This window comes from Macaca fascicularis, chromosome 13, assembly GCF_037993035.2.
Source record: "Macaca fascicularis isolate 582-1 chromosome 13, T2T-MFA8v1.1".
Classification (NCBI taxonomy): domain Eukaryota; kingdom Metazoa; phylum Chordata; class Mammalia; order Primates; family Cercopithecidae; genus Macaca; species Macaca fascicularis.
The window spans coordinates 16,857,200-16,880,786 of record NC_088387.1 but is presented as its reverse complement, the minus strand read 5'-3'; the positions used below and the strand labels follow the sequence as shown (position 1 = coordinate 16,880,786).

General features: G+C 47.3%; 1 protein-coding gene across 4 annotated transcripts in view; it reads right to left on the bottom strand.

The window, feature by feature from the left end:
- Window positions 1-23,587, bottom strand: part of SH3RF3 (SH3 domain containing ring finger 3) — a 373,930-nt gene that overhangs the window by 121,435 nt on the left and 228,908 nt on the right. For 3 of the 4 annotated variants that reach the window (XM_045368867.2, XM_065526788.1, XM_045368869.2), the window contains exon 3: window positions 12,294-12,389. The exons of the other annotated variant lie outside the window; for it this stretch is intronic. In XM_045368867.2, coding sequence (XP_045224802.2) covers window positions 12,294-12,389 — 96 coding nt within the window. The remainder of the gene's footprint in view (window positions 1-12,293; window positions 12,390-23,587) is intronic. 4 annotated transcript variants of the gene reach the window in all.

Genomic DNA, 23,587 nt, shown 5'->3' with positions numbered 1-23,587 from the left:
TGCCTTCATTTGTAAGGGCCCTGAAGGAACTGTTTGTGGCAGCCAGGAAGCCTCTCGACTCTCATCAGAACCTTCTCCCTAACAAACACTGGAGACTCAGCAGGGTGGTAGGATGGAAGGGGCTGAGGGATGAGAAATTACTTAAAGGGTACAAGGACACACTGATCACTGAAAGCAGGACACCTGGAAAATGCGGCTGATGTCCCAAGAGCTTCAAACTAAGACTCTTAATTGCTCTCACTTTCAAGGATTTGGGAGGTGTTTGTAAAATCAACAGAGTAGCTCCGAGCTCCTCTGAGGCGGCTGAGCAGAAACGAGATGAAGCTGGAGTCACTGCTGTTTCTCATTCTGCATCACAGGTGGAATTCAGGTGGTTACAGAAAGTCCCCCCCATAGGGCACACACACAGTTCGAGCATTTCCCTGGACCTGAATCTTAAATATGCCTCAGTCCGCAGCACCCTGCACCCTCTCCATTGGAAACAGAAAGTATTGACAAAAGGTACCATGGAGGAGAAGCATGAAGACAAGAGAAGAACGTTTCCAACTGGCCCGAAGTGTCAAGCTTGGTCATAATTCATTGCCAAGTCCTAGAACTAAGGGTGAGGCAACAACCGAGACCTGCAGGCTAGAGCTCCCTGCAAAGATGGGCTGGTCTGGAATAGAGATGTTTGGGGTCCCCCAGGACCTCCCAGTGACTCCACACGGGTGTGCTTGGTTCCAGCTGAAAAATCAGACGTGGTTTCTTCTGCACCAAACATAGCCCTGGATCTCAGCCAAGAAGTGCTGCTGTCATCCTATAGGCACCCAGTGCCAAATCTCTCCACAGCTAAGTATGCTGTCACCTGAAAAACTGCAACCACTCACAAGGTCTGCCTAGGGACAAGTGCCTCGGAGCCAGGGCCCAACCTCAGGACTGCATGGAATCTGACACCGTTTTCCTCCCAACTTCTTTAAATGTGGGTGGTACTTCATGAGGCCCATCTCCAGGTTCAGGCACACTCTCCAGTCCTGAGTGTTGTGATCAGAACACTCAGGAAAGAAGTGAGCATGGGCCTGGAAGAGTGTGGTCCACACATTAATCCACAGAACGAGATGGTGGGAGGAGAAGCTGCAGGTCAGACTGGGGCAGGGTTCATAACCCAACAGCCAACTGTTTCTGCACTAGCAATCCTGAGAGCAGAGAACGTTGGGGGTGCTAACTTCAAATTCTGGCATGGAACTGCTCATCGGCTGCAGGCCCTGGATGGGGCTTGGCTGGTCCATCTCGCCAGGAGAATGCAGCCTTCCTCTTCCCCTAAGGCTGTTCTGAAGATTCAACGGCAGATGGATGTTAGAATGCACCAAAAGGATGTGAGGATGTGACAGGGCTGGGTGTTCCAAAGGAAGGTCCTGGAGACGACTGGGGTGCTGTGTGTGGGGTGACAGAGCGGCTGTTTTAAGATTGCTGAGGCCTGGGGACACAGCTGCAAGACGGAAGGGCATGTGCTGAGTGTAGAGAGTTCATGCAGATGAGGACTGAGGAAAGGCCAACCATGTTGGGGGTCAGGAGGTGGGCTGCTGAGGAAGGTGGGCTGCTGAGGGAGGTGGGCTGGCCAGTGGGCTGGGCGCAGGTGGGCCTGGTGCAGGCAGCCTCCGCCCCAGGCTCTGAGTCAGTCCCACTGCAGCAGGCTCTCCCCGGGGCTGGGCCTGCAGCTTTCCCAATGACTTGTGTGATCGGCAACCAAAACAGATGTCCCTTTAGCAACCAAGATAGACCCTATGGTTAAGGAAACAAAGTTACCTATGGGTTGGCATGGCAACTTCCTAAATTCCTGGGCTACAAGGAAAGCCACACTCTTGCTAAACTCCCTAACAATAGGTACTACCCAGACCACTGCAGCTCTGATGGGACAGAGGACAGACCTTACAAACACCCTTTCTGATAAACAACTGCAGACCTCAAGCCAGTTTCAGCAGCTTATGGAGGCTGTGCACAGGCTGTGTGTGTCCTATAGTTCACCTGTTGATGGAAAGAGCCAAATTCCACCTCATTTCAATGCTGAAACCCTACCCTAAAGTGATGTGAGATGTGTGTTACGTACATGTTTGCCCATTCCACACACGCTCAGCTCCCCTTATAAATATGCATAGCTTTCCCACAAACCTGCTAAATATGTATGATTCTACTGTGTAACACAGACCCTGCAAGCCATGAAACCCAACTGCCCTTCCCTTCTGTGAAGGGAGAGCAGCTTCGTTCCATGTCAGAGACTATCTATTCCTGGTTTGCAAACTGATGTCACCAGTTAAGCTGTCCTTTCTACTATTTAGCCATCCTGGGGGCCTTTCTGACAACACTCGAATGCTCACTGAAGTTTGCGAGCCACAGCCTAACTTACTCAGGCGGGAAAGGTAGACATGAAAGGGAAGACAAGAACATGGAAGCCTGGGAGGTGGGGGAAGCTGAGTCAGGGCACCGTGATGGCCACGCTGAAGGGAGGGCAGGTGGATGTGGACAGCCCAAGATGCCCTGCAGAGGGCAAGTGTGAGAACTCCGTCTCCTTAGGATTGGGTGGGTGCGCATGCTGAGGCCAGCAGGGCCCGGCAAGGAGCTAAAGTTAAGTGTAAAAGTAACCCTGCCATTGACCTGCTCAGTGGGAAGTGTACTGCCCACATGAGTGACAGGAGAAGCAGAAAGACAGCTGGAGCCTGAGGGAGAAGCAGTCTGGACACAAGGTTGGAGCTCGGTTACTTCCACCGGCCGCAGGCCAGACGCTCCAGCAGCTGCCCCAGGGCCACCTGGGTGTTCAGCTGCCCCTAAGCTGACACACTTCCAGTCCTGAGCAGTCCCTTGAGAAGGTGACTCACTTAAGCCTTCTATCATCGCTTCCAGATCAGGACAAGGCTCTGAACTCAGCAAGTGGTAGACCACTTGGTAGACTCATGGAGGAAGCCCTCTTCCTAACACACAATTTCACAACTACTGCTTAAAGCCAACACAGGTAGTCCACTTTAGTGACCAAAACAGTCAGCAATCAGCAACGACTCCTGCTGGTCAACATGCATGCAGCTTCTTTCCGGCAAGGCTGAGTGCACAGGTGCTGAGGACCACTGCATGCCCTGCTGGGGCCTCCAAAGGCCCTGAATTAGTGTCTGGCTCTCCAGCATCAACGTCTTGGGAGAAACCTAAAAGGTATGATGTCTGCCTATGCAGGTGGTGGGGAGCATCCAGTGGGCAGGGATTGCCTGGCTAAGGTGGGTAGCGTGAGATCAAACCTCAGGAACTATGGCACGAGGCTCCATTTGCCCCTTGGCCAGGCCGTGACAACATTTAAGGTGGGCTGCGGTCCCAGTGGTGACTGAGCCACTCAGGCTGCAGTCAGGGCTACTCACTGTCCCCAAAGAAGCTCCCAGGGAGGCTGGCAGTGAGGACAAGGGGCTTCACGAAAACTTACTAAGCTGTCTTGCCATGGATGTACAAGAATTGCTGCAAGCTTCCCAGCTTAGACCCGTTTAGAGATGGTCAGTGGGGCATTCCTCATGTTTCATGAGCTCTGTAAAACACTGAACCACAACCCAACAACACTGCACAGGTGCACAGGGTAGCACCTGGGCTCCACACTGTGCTAGGACCTAGAAGGGAAACAATTGTGCGTTACAGGTCTGGCCTCAAAGGGGCTTAGGGAGACAAAACAAACACAGCAACAAGACTCCCAGCAGCTATGGAATAGCTATGGAATGTGAGATATTCTAAGATGTTAATTTCACAAAAAGCTCAAAAAGACTTAAGAAGAGAGAAATCAGGGCAAGCTGGTACCTAGGCACCCACCTATTTTTGCTGGAGATAAACAAAGCCAAACTACAATTAACAGCCATGTATGTGTGGATCACACCTTGGGGGTCAGATAACAGCAAGAAAATGTACAGACCCCAACCATGAATGCAAGTGGAGTCTCCCTCTTATGTAGTCTTGTCTCATTTCTTTACACTCTTTTACTTCTTTATGTCGTTAATCCGATTGAAGGGTAAGGGGAACCAGTGGGTTGTTGGTGAAGGCAAGACCACTGCTTATTCTCCCTGATAGGTCTAAGGATTTGCCTCCTGGACCACTCTGTTCAGACACAGACACAACATCACCCTCCAGCAGACACCCAACTTGGTGCTTGCCTAGTCCCTGCCTTCTGGTCCCCGCCTCTGGCTTTCCTGCCCAGTGTTCTTGGCAGTGACTGGGCTTCACCTGCGGGAGGTCTTTACAAAGTATTCCTGGAGGCACAGTCCACACTGACACAGAAATGCAAGCAGGACTGGCATCCACACTAAGGCTGGGGGATCCCTTCCACAGGCTGTCGCTGCTGCAGGAGCTTGTAAAAACAGAGGATGACAAAAAGCAAGAAAAATAAAATGAAACTTCAAACAAAATTGCACCTTCCCCAACCTTCTTCGGAAGACATTCCTGAGTATTTTTCCTTCATACTTTCACATCCCTTCTGATGTGACATCATCAGGGTGTCCTGACTGTTAGAAGCAGCGGCCACATCTGTCAGAAGAAGTGTAGGGAACACCAGCAGTGAGAAAACATGCAAGGGGCTCGCCTGGAGAGTGGGACCATGGGATGGGCTTTGGAGCTTGGCTGTAACCCATCTCCATGGTAAACAACGACTTCAAAGGCATTTGCCAGTTCCTCATCTAAGGAAAAGTCCTGGATTATTACTTTCGCACTGAAACTGGGGAGATTCAGCCCTGGGGAACCTCTGACCCTTATTTCAAAATTCCTAAAGCATCACTGGCTAACATCTGCTTAGCCAAGATGAAATGATGGGAATCATTTTTACCCTCCTGCTCCAGACACTGAAACAAATCTATGAAACAAGATTTGCAGACATGGGACAGCAGAACGCACAGGACAGCAATCGCCAAGAGTGGAGGAGCCCATGACATGGGCTCTGTTACTGTCTCTGGGTTCTCCAGCCTCTCCCTGCATTGAGAAGACAGAGTTCTGGGTCTGGGGAGCCACAGTGGCTACAGGATGCAGGCTAGAGTTCTGGAGAGGAGGGAGCGGCAGAGAGAGACAGTCCTGGAGATCTGTAGAAAGTCCCCCGGAGTCTTCAGCTGACAGCTGATCAGGGCATTCATTTGAGGGAACTATCCAGCACTGGGGAAAGAACCGCCCATGAGGAAAAGGCAGAGCAATCTCTGGGCTCATATAAAGCCAGGAATAGTTTTCATTCCCAGCTTCCAGAGTGGAAGCCTCATAAATCACGGGGCATGGAGTAGAGAAGGTTATAGCCTCAGAAGTAGAGAAATTAGCCCCATATGAAAGGCTTTCCTGGCCCTGCCTAACAAAGCCTCAAAGCGAGCCTCAAAAGCACCAAACTGAATCTAAGCAACTCAACAAAAAACAAAGCTCAAGAACATTTGTAGGAATGCCAGGATGTCCAGTACACCAAACAGTAAAATTCACAAAGTCAGTAACCAGCTGAAAATTACCAGGCATGCAAAGAACCAGGAGGGTGCCTCAGAAGCATCACACAGCTCCATAAGCCTACGCGGCCTCCAGTTCACAGGCAAGACCAAGAGTCGGAGGCGTTCCAATCCCATCTCAGGTGGGGATGCATAAGGTCAACTGGGAGCTGAGAACTAGAGCCCCCATCCCTCCATCCCTCTCCCACTGCCTGTGTGGTTCTTGGCATGCTGGGTTTCTCTTTGAGAAGCTGAGGGGGTCTTTGAAAGGGGTGGGGAAGGCAGAGACCAGGACAGTGAATATGAGCCAGCTCCCTGACCCAGAGTGCAAGCTGGTGGGTGAACCCACCCAGACCACAGGATCAGATAGGTCTGGAGGCGCTGAGGAGGAGAGAGGAGACTCAGTTCAGCACCTGAAATACTTCCCTCGCGGCTCTCATTAGAAGTCACATCCTTCCTCTCTTTCTCTCTGAACACATCCCGCCTGGCCCAGGCAAGGGCTGAAAACCTTCAAGACCAAGGTGAAATGGCAAATCCAACCACGGCAGAGCTGCTCACTACTTTGAGGTGGTGCAGAACGCAGAGTGTGCACAATTAACAACAATGCCAGAGCTATCCACTCCCAATGAGAGCTGTGGTGCCTTTGAGTCATCACCACACGTCTCAACAGCATACTTAAGAGGCAGAGGTTCAAAATAGCCTCTCTTTGTAAAAGATAAAGTGACAAGGAGGCACCTGTGCTACAGGAGCAGGAGGAACTGAGGAGCTTGATGTTGCTGCATCCACCGAGGCTTAGAACCCAGTGGTCTGATGATGCATGCTATCATCATTGTGCTGAAGATAAGCACTCTCAAATGGGAAACGGCCATCAGCGGGAACTCCTGCTGTTTTTCTGGGTATTATATTATTTCGCTAAATAAGGATTTTCATTTTGGCTGCCATTATTTTTTCCAGGATCTATAAATAGCATTCCATCCACAATTTTCTCGAACACCACACCATATTCATTCAACACCCAACTAAGGCACAAGCATGCTGACATCAGACCAAGGCATGGGTCTGGCGTCACAGAATCTGAACCTTCTGCCCCCTGCAGCTCTGCTTCTTCCCCAGATCCTGGGGTTATCTTACCACAGCCACTGCTGCCATGGCCTTTATCTGAGTTAGCAGACACTGGGACGACCAGGAGGCTCATCATCATCAGCTGGGCCCCACCGCCACCTCTCATCTGTGACCCATTGCTCACCACGTGCTCCAGCATCTCCCGACATAGACCAACTCCCTGCTGGTCCACAGAGGTCCAACACCCTCAGGCTTCACACTTCTTATTAGCCAAGTGGAGAGGAGTATGCACCCATCACATGCTCCTGAAAATCTGCTCAAATAGAAGCAGACAATCAATGGAAAATGCCAAGAATAAACAGTTACAGCTCTAATCAAATTCTAGACCTTCCCCCGGGGAAAGGCACCTACTTTTTCATCCTAAGCCAAATCCAAAGGCCGTAAAATAGCCGGGACACTGAGCGGTTCTCTGTTCCTTCCGGAGCAGACCTGTCTGGGATGTGTGCCGGCTGCTGGGACAGGTGCTCCGCACCCACCCTGTGTCTGTCCTCACGTTGCAGACTCGGGTCTGTCTAGGCACAGGATGGTCACTGTTCACCACGGAAACTTGGAGGAACATAGGAAGGGGTCCCTCCTCCCCCGTTTACTGTCAGAAATGCCGAGATGCTGGCTGTCTCTAAGGATCCTTGGGATGCCACCATGTGCGTGTGTGGGGTGGGGGCATGAAGGTCTATCTAGGTGACCACTCACACATACACCAGCAACGCTTGGAGCAGCCAATTTCTGAATATCGTATTCAGGATAAATAAAGCACTACTTCTGGGGGGTCTTTTTCAGTTGGTTCCTTGAGATCCGGGTCTCCCCATTACTCTACCTGGACAACTGATGTTGTCAACGTGGAGGCAGAGCTTGACACTTGTGTCTGCTGCCTTTCATCATTTTTTGAACTACCTTTGGATCAGGATTCTGGCCCCATGGGGAGGTTTTCCCTGCAGACACGAGTCACTGGTGTATTTGCTAACATGCCTTCTAAGTCTCCACGCAAGCCGCCCACCCAGGCTCTGTGTGAGCAGCCAGAGGCAGCCTATGTCCCGCCCCCAAGTCTCTCCAACCCAAGCTGATTTCTGACAACGCTCCTTAACGACAGCTTCCAAGAGGGCTGCCTCTCCTAAGCGTCCACACCCTGGACCTGTGTCCTGGTTTTGTTGACATTATCCAGCTGCAAACCTCACTCAGGCAGGAAACTGCCCTGCCTTCAAACCCATTCAGCTACATCAGGCCAAATGTGTTCAGTGCTCAGGAATGACACGGAGATCTTCAACGAATACAGGAATGGACTGAGGAGCAGCTTTCACTCCACAAACATTTATACCACCACCACCACCGGCACACAACAGTGCTCTCCGCCTGCCCCGGCCAGCCCGGCCTATGTGTTCTTATCTTCTCTACGCCTCATGGCTAGCCCAAGACGTCTGCCACTGCCCTTGTTTGAGGGGGGAAACTGAGGCTCAGGAGGTTAAGGGGCTGACCACAGGCTATGCCCCCAATGTGCAGGTGATGTAGGACAAGCTGGGCCTAGTCAGGTCTGCTCTGAAGCCTACATCACCCTGAACTGCTCATGGTCCTGTCATCAGGGCCTATGAGGAATGGGCCCTGTTCTCAGGGAACAGCCGGGGGCTGGGCTGAGGCCTGACCCCAGGCAGGTCGGCTTGGACCCTGTGCAAAAAGAGAGGGGGGCTGTAAGGGTACTCAGCCCCGGCACTCATGCTACAGAGAGGGCAGAACTCTGGACGACAGAGTCCCTCACCTGCCATCCTCCTGCGAGTTCACCCCACTCTGGCCCACTGGGGAGGAGGAATTCCTTGGGTTGGCTCATCCTCACTCCCCTTAGAACAAGCGCCTTCTGAAATTCTGAAAAACCTCAAGGACTAAAGACCCAGAAGAAAGGCCCTGTGGAGTGTCTGGATTTAATTCTTGTCCCCATCCGCTGGACTAGAGTTCCAGAGGGTGAGAGGCCCGGCCCGCTCCTCTCTGTGCCCGAGTGGACACCGGGGCAGGGTCAGCCTAGGCTCCTGGCAAGGGGTGCTGCCCAGCTGGCATCTGATGAACAGGTGTCAGGGAGATGTGTCCTGGATCATGGCGTGGGGACGGCCACAGGAGAGTTTCTCACATCCTTTTGCAAAACAATGGGAGAAAAAGGACAAGAAGGCAGGTTCCAGGGCATGGGACGGTGGCTGCAGCCGTGGGCAGAAGAGCTGGGCAGGGAGTGAGGCATCTCTGGTGAGCACAGCACAAATGGGGTCAGTGCCCAGGGGCAGCAGGCCCAGTTCATGGGTGAATGAATGCCGGTGGCAGGTGGGCGCCAGGGGATGTGGAGACAGGATTATTTCTACAGAACAGCAGAGGGAAATGTAGGTATGTCCAGGGCGGGGTCCACCTCCTCCAAAAGCAGCCGCAGCAGTGCAAGGCCAGGCTGGCTCCAGGCCAGGTGTGTGCCCTTCAGCTCACGGTGCCACTGGCAGGTCCAGGCGGAGACACAGCCACGGAGGGAGAGCACTGTGCAGGGCACACTCACATTTACTTTGTAAGATCCACCATGGGCTTAGCATCATGGCCTGCACCGCGCTGACGGCAGGCTGAGGCCAGGTGAGGCCAGGCGAGGTGGGAGTCCCTCGGTGAAGCCCACAGGGCAGCTGTGTGCTGGGCAGAACCCTGCCGGGTGCCCGCGGATCCCAGCTGGAGCGGCTGTGGAGGGGACCTTCGTGCAATCCAAGCTTAGTGAGCATGAAAGAAGATACCCTCTAGTGTGAGGCGACGGGTCTGCTGCATTCCTTCATGCACCAGGGGACAAGCATCACTCGGACGGTGCCAGCTGCCTGCGCAGTAGCCCAGAACAGAGGCTCCAGGCTCCCTCCTGGCAGGTGGGTCTGACTCTCTCAGGAACCCTGTCAAACCCCCAAGCTCCCACCTCAAATGCCTGTGCGGCCTCCCAGAGGGAAGCAGTTTGGGCCGAACCAGGACTTTCTGATCCATCAGGATCCATGCGGTGTGTGGGGTGCATGCAGTAACTACAAAAGGAATGAAAAGTCCCAGGAAACAGCTGTTCAGGCTGGTCTTCAGTGGCTGCTGAGAGCCCCAGGGCCTGTGTCAGAGCCGAGGCCGCCAGGTTATGGGTGTGTGACGTGGGGCCAGCACTGCATGGGCAGCCATCTCAGGAAGGGGCAGGAGGGGCAGTGGGGCCCCTGCCCACGGATGCTCAGGGAGAGGTCTGCATCTCTGATCCTCAAGGACAGTCCAGGGCTTCCTATCCAGGTGGGTGGAACGGGCTGTGCTCAAGAGTGGAGGCAGAAGCTGTGAGTGGGTGCGGGCACAGGTGGGGCTGTGGAGCCCTCCTCACGGCCCTGAGGGAGGAGGGCTTTAAGGTGGCTTTCAGACCCACAGGCAGTCATGCCTCAGGCAGGCACAGATGCAACTGACTCCTCCGTTTGTCTCTGAGTGTGCCTGTGGAACCAGGAAGAGATGACAGCCTGCTGGACTGAGTCTCAGGCCTGAACCCGCTTGTGGACTCCCAGTGGCGCCTGACAGCTTCTTCCAGAGGAGGGGCTGAGGGGCCCAACGCAGGCTTCAGCCACCTCTGCTGCTGTCAGCTGCCTTGGCAAGATCTTACCTGCCCTGTAAGATTTGCTGTTAGCTTTTGAAATTGCAGTTAGAAGTGCACAAACCTTAACGGGACACCATTTCACAGCTGCATAATCTGTGCAGCCGTCCCGAGATCGGGACATGAAACCCTTCTGCAGCCCAGAACCTCCTTACCTCTTCCGGTCAGAATCCTCAAGGTCACCACTGCTCTGACTTCTGTCACAACAGAGGAGCTCTGCCTGCTTTTGAACCTCCTGAAAAACCCATACGGCATATACTTTTATGTCTAACTTCTTTCAAAAATTTGTCTTGGAGATTTGTTTATGCCCTTAAATGCTCTTTCATTCACACCCACGGTGGGCTAGCATTGCATTGTATGGATATACTGCATTTTCCTCAGCCATCCCACTGTTGATGGACACTTGAGTGGTGTGCTGTTTGGGGCCATCGTAATGAAGTTTCTGTGAACATTCATGTATATGATGGGCATCCCAGTAAGATTTTGCCTGGAGAAAATTCGCCAGATAAAAAATGCCCAAGAACTCAAATTTCTGACTTCTGGACAGCACTGTAAGTGGTATTCAGGCATTAAGTTCTTTGGTCTTAAGCACCAGGACAGAAAAGCTGAAGCAAATGTGCAAATACATGGAAACTCACAAAGTGTTGAGGGCAGATGTGAATCTTACAGGACAGCGTGTGTGTGTGAATCATCTGCCATGGCTGTGGGAGGGCCTCAGATGGCTTGGGCAGCACATTCAAACTAAATGTGCAAGAACTACTGGTCCCGAATATTTGGGGAAGAGGGTAAGAAATGAGAGAGACAAGGCTGCAAAATAGACTACGGCCTAACTGCAAAGGGCTTTGAATGCCACCCTAAAGCACTTGGACTTTATCCTGCAGGCAACGGGGAATTGACAGATGTTTTAAACGAACATCTTTAAGTATCTGCACACTGCTTGGTAGGTATGGCAAAGTTGGCCGTGTCACCTGTGGGCTTTCGGTGCCAACTCTGAAGCCCTTAAGTGTGTTAGGCAGGGGGGACACATGGAGCCCAGCACTGAGCTGAGTAAACTGCAGTTCATCAGCCAGAGACAGTGGAGAGGCAGGAGATGGTGTGAGGGCAGGAGAGCGAAGGGCCGGCTGAGTCTAGGGCCAAGAAGCCTACGGTCCAACCCTGGTTCTGCCACTCCTCGGCTGTAGGACCTTGAGAATGCTACATAAACTTCCTGCACCTCTGCTCATCTGTAAAGCAGGGCCATTCACAGTTTTCATATGCCATTGTCGCTGAGAAGGTTAAATGACCTAGTACTTACAAGTGTCTGGCACACAACAAGCACTCAGGAAGCATCCACTGAAGCCCCTCTTATGGGATGACACTGGTGGTTACAGGAATGAAAGCATGCGGTCAGCTCACCAATGTGCACGTGTGGCCTTGCACTGACAAATGGCAGGCATACACGCCATAGGCAAATACTCCTACACACACACACACACACACAGACCGACGCTAGCAGGTGTTTTAAAGACACATGTGCTAAGATGCTCCCCGCGCAGCAGCTACTCTAAACATACTCACTAGAAACCTGGTGCTTTAGTTACAGAAAAGGGAAAAGAAATTAGTAGGTCTGGAATTAGCCTCAAAGCACCTTTGCTGTGGTGCCTCTTAGGCAGGGAAGTTACCCAATAACCCAGAGTCCAAGGAGGACTTTGCAGACGGCCAGCAACGGTTCCTTCCAATCCGTGTGCAGTGGGAAGGGAAAATGCTGCCTTGGGACAGGTTCTTCCCCTCTGGAGCTCATGAGAAAAGAGCAGCTGCACTTGTGGGGGTTTCAGAAACATGGGTGCCAGGCGCATGGGTCCCTTGAGAAAACGGGGAAGGCGCACAAGGGGGCCCTGCTGTCACTGCCCACATGGCGAGACGATTTGCAGCCGGTCCTGGGACAGAACACTGAAAACTGGCCAAGGCAGTGCTCACAGCACCGACCCCGTGAGGTGAATCAAAGCCCACACCCAGCAGCTCTCTGGCTACAGGCTATTGTGGAGGATCCTCTTTCTCTCTCAGAAAACGGGTTTCAACGTCAGGTGACCCCACTGTAGTGAAACAAGGGTGGGCAAGAAGGAGCCAAACGCAGGGGGGCGGCACAGTCTTACCTCCACGTACAGGAGCGGGAAGATCCCGACCTTGTCTCCCAGCATGCCTTCCGCCCAGTTCTCATCCACTCTCCTGAGCACCGTCAGAATCTCGTCCTGCAGTTCCGGGTCCAACGTGGACACAAGCACATGGACATACACACAATGCGAAAGGAAACAAGACACTGGTTAGTACTGTGGAGGCTCGGAAGAGATTCTGAGGAATGTGTCCAAGAAGAGTGCATCATCCATGCAGGTATCTGACATCTTCACCCAGCAGCACCCTCTCTTTCTTTCTTTTTTTTTTGGAGGGAGGGGCGGAGTCTCGCTCTGCTACCCAGGCTGGAGTGCACTGGCACAATCTCAGCTCACTGAAGCCTCCGCCTCCCGGGTTCAAGCAATTCTCCTGTCTCAGCCTCCCGATTAGCTGGGATTACAGGCATGTGCCACCAAACCCAGCTAATTTTTGTATTTTTTGGTGGAAACGATGTTTCGCCATGTTGCCCAGGCTGATTTTGAACTCCTGAGCTCAGGCAATCTGCCCGCCTTGGCCTCCCAAAGTGCTGGGATTACAGGTGTGAGCCATTGCACCCGGCCAGAACCCTCTCTTTCTGACACTACTGATAATAGCTGCAAAAAGCCCCAAATGGGAAAGCCTGGCAATGTACCATACAGTTAGGACTTTAAAATGGAACTTCTATTATTTATTTAATGAAAAAAAATATTTGGAATAAAAATAAATTCAGCTAAACAGAAAAGGCTTTAAGATTCTGGCTCCATCCAAGAACAAAAAAAAACCCCAATCCAACTACATTTATTTAGAGTCGTGGGCACATAAAGCTTTCAATAACCCTCTTAAATTCTTTGGAATATTGAACAATACCAAGTACAAATGCACAAAGTGGAAACAGATGGAAGGAGAAAGGAAGAGGCAGGGAGCAAGGAGGAAAGGCAGGCTTTCCGGGGAGTTGAGACTGGGAGATGGGAAGCCATCGAGGAAGGAAATACTCAGGACATTGTCACAGGTGCCAGGAGACACAGAGACAAAGGGCAGGGCAGTGTGGGAAGGAGGGAGGGAGGGAGAGGAAAAGGACAGAGGAGAGATGGGGACTCACAGGGGGATGTGACCAGAGAGGAGCCCTGGGGGAGGGAGATAACAGCTGCAGCAAGTGTCATGAGAGACAGACGGGCAGGTGTGGTGGCTCACACCTGTAATCACAGCACTTTGGGAGGCCACGGGCACGGTGGCTCACGCCTGTAATCACAGCACTTTGGGAGGCCAAGGTGGGTGGATCACCTGAGATCAGCAGTTTGAGACCAGCCTGACCAATATGGTGAAACTCAGTCTCTACTAAAAACACAAAAATTAGCCGGGCATGGTGGTGCGCGCCTATAGTCCCAGCTACTTGCGAGGCTGAGGCAGGAGAATCTCTTGAACCCCGGAGGCAGAGGTTGCAGTGAGCCAAGATCGCACCTTTGCACTCCAGCCAGGGTGACAGAGCGAGACTCCATCTTAAAAAAAAAAAAAAAAAAAGAGAAAGAGAGAGAGACCACCACAGCAATGGCCTGGGCAAGATGGGTGTCACTCCAAGAGCCTTTGGTAAACCTCTGTTCCCTCCTCCAGAACCATCCTTCCTTCGGCAGCCAGGTGCATCATGGAACGCCCCAAGGCCTGTCAGCTACACTGCCCCCGTTATTTGTTCTCTGCTAGACCAGCTGGCCCATGTGTGACTTTAACAGGCTAAGGAGGAGATGGCCAAGAGTGGCCTCATGGAGAAGCCCGTCAGAGCTGAGTGTGCCACCTGCCTTTTCAAGGAGCCTCTAATGCTCTAATGCAAAGCAGCAATTCGGGACTTACAGGCCTCTTTTGGGGTCAGAGGAAGAGATGTTTTAGGCTGGTGGGGTCCATGAAATCATCAGAGAAAACTGCTTCACCGGGAGCCGAGGGGGCCATAGGGTTTGGTGTCCATTCGAGGTGAGGCAGCATTGATCTAACAGAGCTGGACAGCCCATCTGGGATCACACAGAAAGAGGGCAGGCCTGGCTCTGTGCTGGGAAGCTCCTCCCACGCCTCTTCCAAACCGCTCTCTCCCAGGAGAACAAGTAGAGCATGGGGGCCACCAGAGGCAGTCACCGCCTTCACTTTCCCCATCCTCTCCCCCAAACCCCAGCTTCAAAAACACCCAGACCAAAAAGATTTATGGCTTTACAATGCCACTTTTTCCAACTGACATTATAGGCCAGAAAACGTAAAAAGCATTCTAAGAGCATCATATCACTTCACATGGCCCAAAAGTCAGCCTCACGTCTGGGGGCATTTAGCAGAGCATCCCTCCAGCAACGCTCAGCTGTGAGTGTGGGGGCGCTTTTCTTTGTTTTCTTTTCTTTTCTTTTTTTTTTTTTTGTTTTTTAGATGGAGTCTCGCTCTGTCGCCAGACTGGAGTGCAATGGCCCAATCTCGGCTCACTGCAACCTCCGCCTCCTGAGTTCAAGCGATCCCCCTGTCTCAGCCTCCCGAGTAGCTGGGACTACAGGTGTGCACCAACACGCCCGGCTAATTTTTTTTTTTTTGTATTATAGTAGAGACGGGGTTTCACCATGTTGGCCAGGATGGTCTCGATCTCCTGACCTCATGATCTGCCTACCTCGGCCTCCCAAAGTGCTGGGATTATAGGCGTGAGCCACCGCGCCCGGCAGAGTGTGGCGGGGGGGCTTTTCTAATCACCACGAGGGCACTAGAATGGAGCCCTGGCTTGGGGGAGGCACTCACAGAATGCTCCAGAACTCTTGTGACTGACCTGCCTCTCAAGTTCACCACCAGCAGAGGCCCAAGACATGATTGGCCCAGCTCAGATCAGCCTAAGAGCCTGAGGCTTCGCTGATCACATAAAGGGAGAGGTAACCAAAGGCTTCCCACATGTCAGAGCAGTCAGAACAGCAAAATATCATGAGATAGAAATTTAATTTTATAGAAGTTAAAAACAAAAAGAAGAAAATACCAGATTAATTTTGTTTCTTTCTTTCTTTCTTTCTTTTTTTTTTTTTTAAAGAAAATACCATGCTATCCACACTGGTATCTAACACTGGTCTAGAAATTAGAGCCAAATAAATAGAAAAATAAGACAAGAAGTATACATATTAGAAAGAAGGGTATATAATTCGACCTAGAAAAATACAGAAGCAAGTGAATATTAGAATAAGAATTTAAGAAAGGCTGCCAATTTTAGGATAAATACATAAAAACCATTGACTTTTTCATATACCGGTAATAATCAGTTAGAAAATGTGACTACAATTGGCTAATCATTAAAAAAATACAATTAGTTCTCTAATCCACTGTATATGCCAAAATTCATTCCATAAGATTTAAACTTGAATGTCCAAGAAGAAAATATGAATAGATGTTTAATCTTGAACGGGGGAATGTATTTCAAGGTATGATAACAAAGATTTGGCTATAGCAAAACTAAATACTTGATGTTAAAAATAGCAGAAACAAAGCAAAAAGGCAAATAAACTAGAAAAGTACTTGCAGGATACATGAGAGACAAAGGCTTAACGTCTTTACTATATAAAGACTTTAACAAACAGTGGAAAGGCAGACAAATACCTCAGGAGAAAAACAGGCCAAGGCCAAAAATCAGGGAACTCTTGAAAAAAGAAAAACAAATTTCCATTCAACATATTTTAAAATGGCATACCTGGCCATTAATCAAAGAAACACAGTTTTAAACACAGGAAGAGTCCCCTTTTGTTCCTTTTGCCTGTCAAATTAGCAATGAGAAACATAAAGCCAACTCACAGTGTTGGCCAGTATGCACGGAACAGGCATTTTCCCATTTCTGGTGGGGATATAAATGTAGGGCAGGCACTTTGGTGATTCCTATCAAATATCAAAGCCTTGGAAGCCTGTGCAACCTCTGAGCTAACAATACCACTTCTAGGAACTGTATTCTAAGAAAAATCAAGTGTGCAGAAAGATTTGTCACTGAAGACATTCATTATAGTGTTTGTTAAACTAGAGAAAAACTAAAGACAAATGCAAAGCAAAAAGGGACGGGTTAAATAAATTACAGTATTGTGCATTTGATGGAATACACTCAGTCATTAAAAATGATATAGGAGAGAAATAATGGAAATTAAAAGAGAAATGTTAATATTAAATTCAAAAAACAGGCCAGGCACGGTGGCTCATGCCTGTAATCCCAGTACTTCGGGAGGCCGAGGTGGGTGGATCACCTGAGGTCAGGAGTTCAAGACCAGCCTGGCCGATATGGTGAAACCCCGTTTCTACTAAAAATACAAAAATTAGCCAGGCATGGTGCCACGTGCCTGTAGTCCCAGCTACTTGGGAGGCTGAGACAAGAGAATTGCTTGAATCCGGGAGGCAGAGGTTGCAGTGAGCTGAGATTTTACCACTGTACTCCAGCTTGGGTGACAAGAGCAAGACTCCATCTCAAAAAAAAAAAATAATAATAATAAATAAAAAATCCAAAAAGCAGGATGGGCACAGTAGCTCAGACCTGTAATTCCAGTACTTTGGTAGGCCAGGTTAGGCAGATCACTTGGGGCCAGGAGTTCGAGATCAGTCTGGCCAACATGGCAAAACCCTGTCTCTATTAAAAAAAAAAAAAAATAGCAGGGCACAGTGGCATGTGCCTGTAATCCCAGCTGCTCTAGAGGGTGAGGCATGAGAATCTCTTGAACCGGGAGACGAAGGTTGCAGTGAACCAAGATCGTGCCACTCCACTCCAGCTTGGGTGAGAGTGAGACACTGTCCCAAAAAATAAAATAAAATAAAATAAAATAAAATAAAATAAATTTTAAAAACGAATCCCAGTCCTGATCTCTGGTATTTAAGCTTACCTTCCACAAAGCAATCATTAATAAGTTTCTTTTTGTTTACTTATTTATATATTTTTGAGATGAGGTCTTGCTCTGTTGCCCAGGCTGGAGTGCAGTGGAACGATCACAGCTCACTGCAGCTTTGACCTTCCAGGCTCAAGTGATCCTTGCCACTCAGCCTCCTGAGTAGCTGGGACCACAGGCGTGTGCCACCACACACAGCTAATTTTGTTTATTATTATTTGTAGAGACAAGGTCTCACTATGCTGCTCAAGCTGGTCTCAAACTCCTGGGCTCAAGTGATCCTCCCACCTCAGCCTCCTAAAGTGCTGGGATTACAGGCATGAACCACCATGCCCAGCCAGAAAGTTTCTTGTAGAGCCTTCCAGAAGTACAGAGATATTCTCCTCAAGTACGTATATATATACATGCACAAACATACATATCTTTTAGAAAGATATAAATGGTAGCGAACTCACCACACTTTTCTGTATCTTGCCTTTTTCCACTTAATTTAGTCTAAAGGTCATTTAGTGACAGTACATACAGATCTCCCTCACTAACTACACAGTGAAATTCCATTATATGAATGTACTGTAATTTACTTAGCGGACTTAATAGTTATTTTTAAATGAAAAAAGCAAAGTAAGATACAAACCCATTTGCACGGTGTCCATAAAGTGGAATGTCATCATTAATTTTACTATTTTTGGTTAAAATATTTTAAATATATATATATATATATACATACACTTAGAAAAAGTCTGAAAATATATATGCCAAAATTTAAAGAATGGATAATTCTAGGAGATAGAAGAGGTAGAATACTTTTATATTTATTTTTTTCTTTCCTATTTTTCAAATAATCTCAGTGAATACCAAGTATTTAACAGTTTCATAAGAGAACTGTCTTATGAGCATGCAATTTTCTTGTGCTTCTAAACGACACGTATATTTCCACTCTGAAATTTTTTTAAATGTTGAAAAACCAAATATCAAAAAAACCAAATATCAATATACTTTTCTTTTGTAAAGAAAGTTGATTTCCAGGCAATGCAACAGTGAAAGGGACGGATACCTGCGATGGCAGGATCATAGTTTACAAGTACAGTCGACAGCCGGGACCATGGATACATGCAAATTGTAAATTTCTACATTTAGGCTAAAAAAATTAAATAACATAAATGTTCCTTGATACGAAGACGAATGAAATAAAACAGTGTCTGGGGCTCTTTAGTTAAATACAACCACCACAGTAACTGTCATTTAGTCCAGCTCCCAGTCTAGAATGTAAGAAGCTGAAAGTCACCACTCCATCTTAACGAGTAAAAAAGCTGAACAAACTGAAAAAGCAACTCCTCTTCTTCGATCTGTAAGAGAGAACTGAGGTCACAGGGCAAACTGCTGCCCCCCAAATTGAAGAGATCAATAGGGAAATACCAGAAATCCCCGAGCAGCAGCCTCCGTGGGAAGCAGTGCTGGGTTAGGAGAGCCTGAACTGTAAATGATGCGTGCTGGAGGTTCAGTGTGGACAGCCTGACAGGTAAGAACTGCAGGGGCCCAGTCACTGGGGGGCCCCACACCTTTGTGAATTGTGCCTCAAGGAGCAGCTCCACTAAGTCTTCATAGTGAGTATCAGAGAAAAATCCACTCATGCTTCTGGCAGGGGGAGGGGAAGAGGAACCACTGTGAAACATGCCAGAGCATTCTGTGCTCAATAAGCTCCACATACAGGATAAACCAGTTAACCAGAGCCTCACCCATTGGGGTGTTGTGCGTGTGTGTGTGTGTGTGTGTTTTGAGACAGAGTCTCACGATCCTTCTGCCTCAGCCTCCTAAGTAGCTGAGATTACAAGTGTGTGCCACTACACCCAGTTCATTTTTGCATTTTTAGCAGAGACAAGGTTTCACCATGTTGGCCAGGCTGGTCTTGAGTTCCTGACCTCAAGTCATCTGCCTGCCTTGGCCTCCCAAAATGCTGAGATTACAGGCATGAGCCACCACATCTGGCCCCCATTGGGGTTTTATGAGAGCCTTACCTACTGGGGCAAGGGAAATACCCAACTTCAGCCCACTGTAGCCATCCTGTCTCACCTACAGAGGAGTGGGTGAAACTGAGAAGCACTGGGGAACTTCACAGGCCAGGGGCACAGCCTAGATGAAAGACTGAGACCTGATCCCAGGACTATAGAATATTTGTGGCCGCATGGCCCCCACAGCATCAAAGGCCCCCACAGCACCAAAGGCCTATTTACAGCAGTTCTGTTTACCAGTCCATCAGTCCTTCATGTCTGAAAATATCACAGGACATACTGAAAGTCAAAAAAACGCCACACTTTGAAGAGACAGAGCAAGCATCAGAACCAGATTGAGATGTGGCAACTGATGTTAGATTTGTAAGACCAGGGATACAAAACAACCATGATCCACATGCTAAGGGCTTCAATGTATGAACTAGACAGCATGTAAGAACAGATGGGCGATATAAGCAAAGATAAAGAGCCAGAAGAGAAATGTTAGCAATCAAAAACACTGTAGCAGAAATGAAGAATGCCTTTGATGTTCTTACTAGGAGACTGGCCACAGCTGAGGAAAGACAGTCTCTGAGCTTGAGGATGTCTCAATAGAAACCTCCACCACGGAAAAGCAAACAGGAAAAAAAAAAAAAAAAAAAAAACCATAATGGAACATCCATGAACTGTAGGACAACTTCAAAGCAAGAATTGTGGGGCGATGATACATATGTAATAGGAATACTAGAAGGAGAAGAAAGAAAGGAACAGAAGGAATATTTGAAACAATAATAACTGAGAATTTCTCCAAATTATTCTCAGACACCAAACCACAGATGCAGGAAGCTCAGAAAACAACAAGCAGGATAGATGCCAGAAAAATGACACTGAGGTATAGCACTTTCAAACTACATAAAATAAAAGATAAAGAAAAAATCCTGAAAGAAGCCAAAGGGGAAAAAACACGTTACCTATAAAGGAGCAAAGGAAAAGAGTTACATTTGAATTTTCAAAAGAAAACGCAAGCAAGAGAGTGAAGTGAAATATTTAAGGTGTTGACAGAAGAAAAAATCTAACAACCTAGAATTCTGTACCCTGTGAAATTATCCTTCGAAAGTGAAGCATAAATAAAGATTTCTAAAACAAACAAGAATTGAGTGAATGTGTTGCCAGTAGATGTGCCTTGCAAGAAATGTTTTTAAAAAGTTCTTTGGAGAGAAGGAAAATAATATAGATCAGAAATTCAGTCTACAGAAAGAAAGGCAATGCATCAGAGAAGGAATGGCAGTAAACTTAAAACTATTATTTTTGCTATTCTTAATTGATTTAACAAATAACTATTTAAAATAAAAACAACGTATTTGATCATTTTATGCTTTTGTGTGTGTGTGTGTGTTACATATACTTACAATGCTCATGTACAACAGAAATGAATGACAGCAATGATACAAGGAACAGGAGAGAGAAATAAATATTATTTTGTTATTACAAGTACTCATACTGCTTGCGAAGCAGCACAGAGTTATTTGAAAGTGGGCTTGAATTCATTGCAAATGAATATTGCAGACTCCAATGCAACCATTTAAAAAAGTAAAAAAAAAGGTACAACTGATAGGCTAAGAAAAGAGAGAAAATAGAAAATTAAAAATGCTCAATAAAAACCACAAAAGACAGAAAAAGAGTGAAAGATAGGAAATGTAACAAAAAACAAGGGCAACAAATATAATAAAATAATGCAAATATGGTAGAATTTAACCTGACTCTATCACACATCACTTTGAAAATACACAAATTAAATATACAAATTAAAAATTGTAAGTTGATAGACACAACTATAAGTTGTTTAAGAAACCCACTTTAAATATACACACACAAGTAGATTAATAGCAAATGAAGAAAGAGGTAACATGCTAACACTAATCAAAATATATTCATATTAATTTCAGACAAAACAGACTTCAGAGTGAGAAAAGTTATCAGAATAAATAGGGGCATTACATAATGACAAAGGGGTCAATTCTCCAAGAAGACATAATAATCCTTACATTACATGCACCTAACAACAGTGTCAAAATACATGATGCAAAAACTGACAAAAGGAGAAGTAGTTGAATCCAATACTACAGCTGGAGACTTTAACAATCAGAAATGGACAGAGACAGCAAGCAGAAAATCAGTAAGGATATAACTGAACTTAATAGCACTTAATGGCACCATCAACCTACTGGATACAATTGACATCCACAGACTATTTCATCCAACAACAGGAGATTACACATTCTTCTCAAGCCCACAGGGAACATCCACCAAGATAGACCATATTCTGGTCCACAAAACACACCTTAACAAATTTAAACAAATAGAAATCATACAATGTCTACTCTCAGACCACAATGGCTTTAAATTAGAAATCCATAATAGAGAGCAGCTGTAAATCCCAAAATACTTGGAGATTTAACAACATACTTCCAAATAACACTTGGGTCTTAGAAAAACTCTCAAGAGAAATTTAAAAAAATATTTTGAACTGAATAAAAATGAAGATGTAATTTACCAACATTTGTGAGATGCTGCAAAAGTAGTGCTTAGAGGGAAATTTATAGCACTGAATGCACTGATTAGAAAAGAAGGAAGATCTAAAATAAATAATCTAAATCTCCACTTTAGGATACTAGGAAAAAAAAGAGCAAATTAAATAAAAAGAAGAAATAAAAGAAGAAATCAATGAAATTAAAAACAGATAAGCAATAGAGAAAAATCAATGAAACAAAAAAGATCAATAAAAATCATATGCTTCTAGCCAGCAAACTACAAAACACAGAGGACACAAATTACTAATATCAGAAATAAAAGAGGGGGCATCCCTCTATGTCCCATGGATGTTAAAAAAAAAAAAAAAAAAGGAATATTATGAATAATGCTATGCCCACAGATTTGATAACCCAGATTGTTGGGAGCAGGTCCCCCCAAATCTGGCCATAAACTGGCCCCAAGACTGGATATAAACAAAATCTCTGCAGCACTGTGACATGTTCATAATGGCCCTAACGCCCGCACTGGAAAGTTGTCGGTTTACGGGAATGAGGGCAAGGAACATCTGGCCCGCCCAGGGCGGAAAACCACTTAAAGGCATTCCTAAGCCACAAACAATGGCACGAGCGATCCGTGCCTAAGCATGTTCCTGCTGCAGTTAACTAGCCCAACCTATTCCTTTAATTTGGCCCATCCCTTCATTTCCCATAAGGGATACTTTTAGTTAATCTAATATCTATAGAAACAATGCTAATGACGGGTTTGCTGTTAAAAAATATGTGGGTAAATGTCTGATCAGAGTTCTCAGCTCTGAAGGCTGTGAGACCTCTGATTTCCCACTTCACATCTCTATATTTCTGTGTGTGTGTCTTTAAATCCTCTAGCGCTGCTGGGTTAAGGTCTCCCCGACCAAGCTGGTCTCAGCACCAGATGAAATGGAACAATTCCTTAAACGACAATCTGCTAAAATTCATACAAGAAGAAACAGATAATTCAATAGGCTTTTATCTATTAAAGAAACTGAGTAACACTTTGGGAAGCTTAGGTGGGCGGATCATTTGAAGTCAGGAGATCAAGACCAGCCTGACCAACATGGTGAAACCCCATCTCTGCTAAAAATAAAAAAAAATTAGCCAGGCATGGTGGTGCATGCCTGCAGACCCAGCGACTTGGGAGGCTGAGGCAGGAGAATCACTTGAACCAGGCAGGCAGAGGTTGCAGTGAGCTGAGATCATGGCACTGCACTCCCGCCTGGGCAACAGAGCGAGACTCTATTTTAAAAAAAGAAACTGAATAAATAACTAATAAACTTTCAAAACAGAAAGCACCAGGCCCAGATAAGTTCACTAGTGAGTTCTACCAAACATATAAATGAAGAAATTATACAAATTCTCTACAATCTCTTTCACTTCTGAAAGAAATGAAAAGAATACCTCACAGAAAGAATACTTCCTAACTTCTATGAGATTAACGTTACCCTAATACCAAAGCAGACAAAGCCATTGCAAGAAAATAAAATTACAAACCTATATATCTCATAAACATAAATGCAAATATCCTCAACAAAATATTAGAAAATTTAATCCAACAAGGTATAAGACAAATTACATACCACAGCCAAGTAGAATTTATCCCCGGTATGCAAGGCTGGCTCAACATTTTTTTTTTTTTTGAGACGGAGTCTTGCTTTATTGCCTAGGCTGGAGTGCAGTGGCACAATCTCAGCTCACTGCAACCTCCGCCTCCTGGGTTCACGCCATTCTCCTGCCTCAGCCTCCCGAGTATCTGGGACTATAGGCGCTCGCCACTACACCCAGCTAATTTTTTGTATTCTTTAGTAGAGACGGGGATTCACTGTATTAGCCAGGATGGTCTCGATCTCCTGACCTCGTGATCCACCCACCTTGGCCTCCCAAAGTGCTGGGA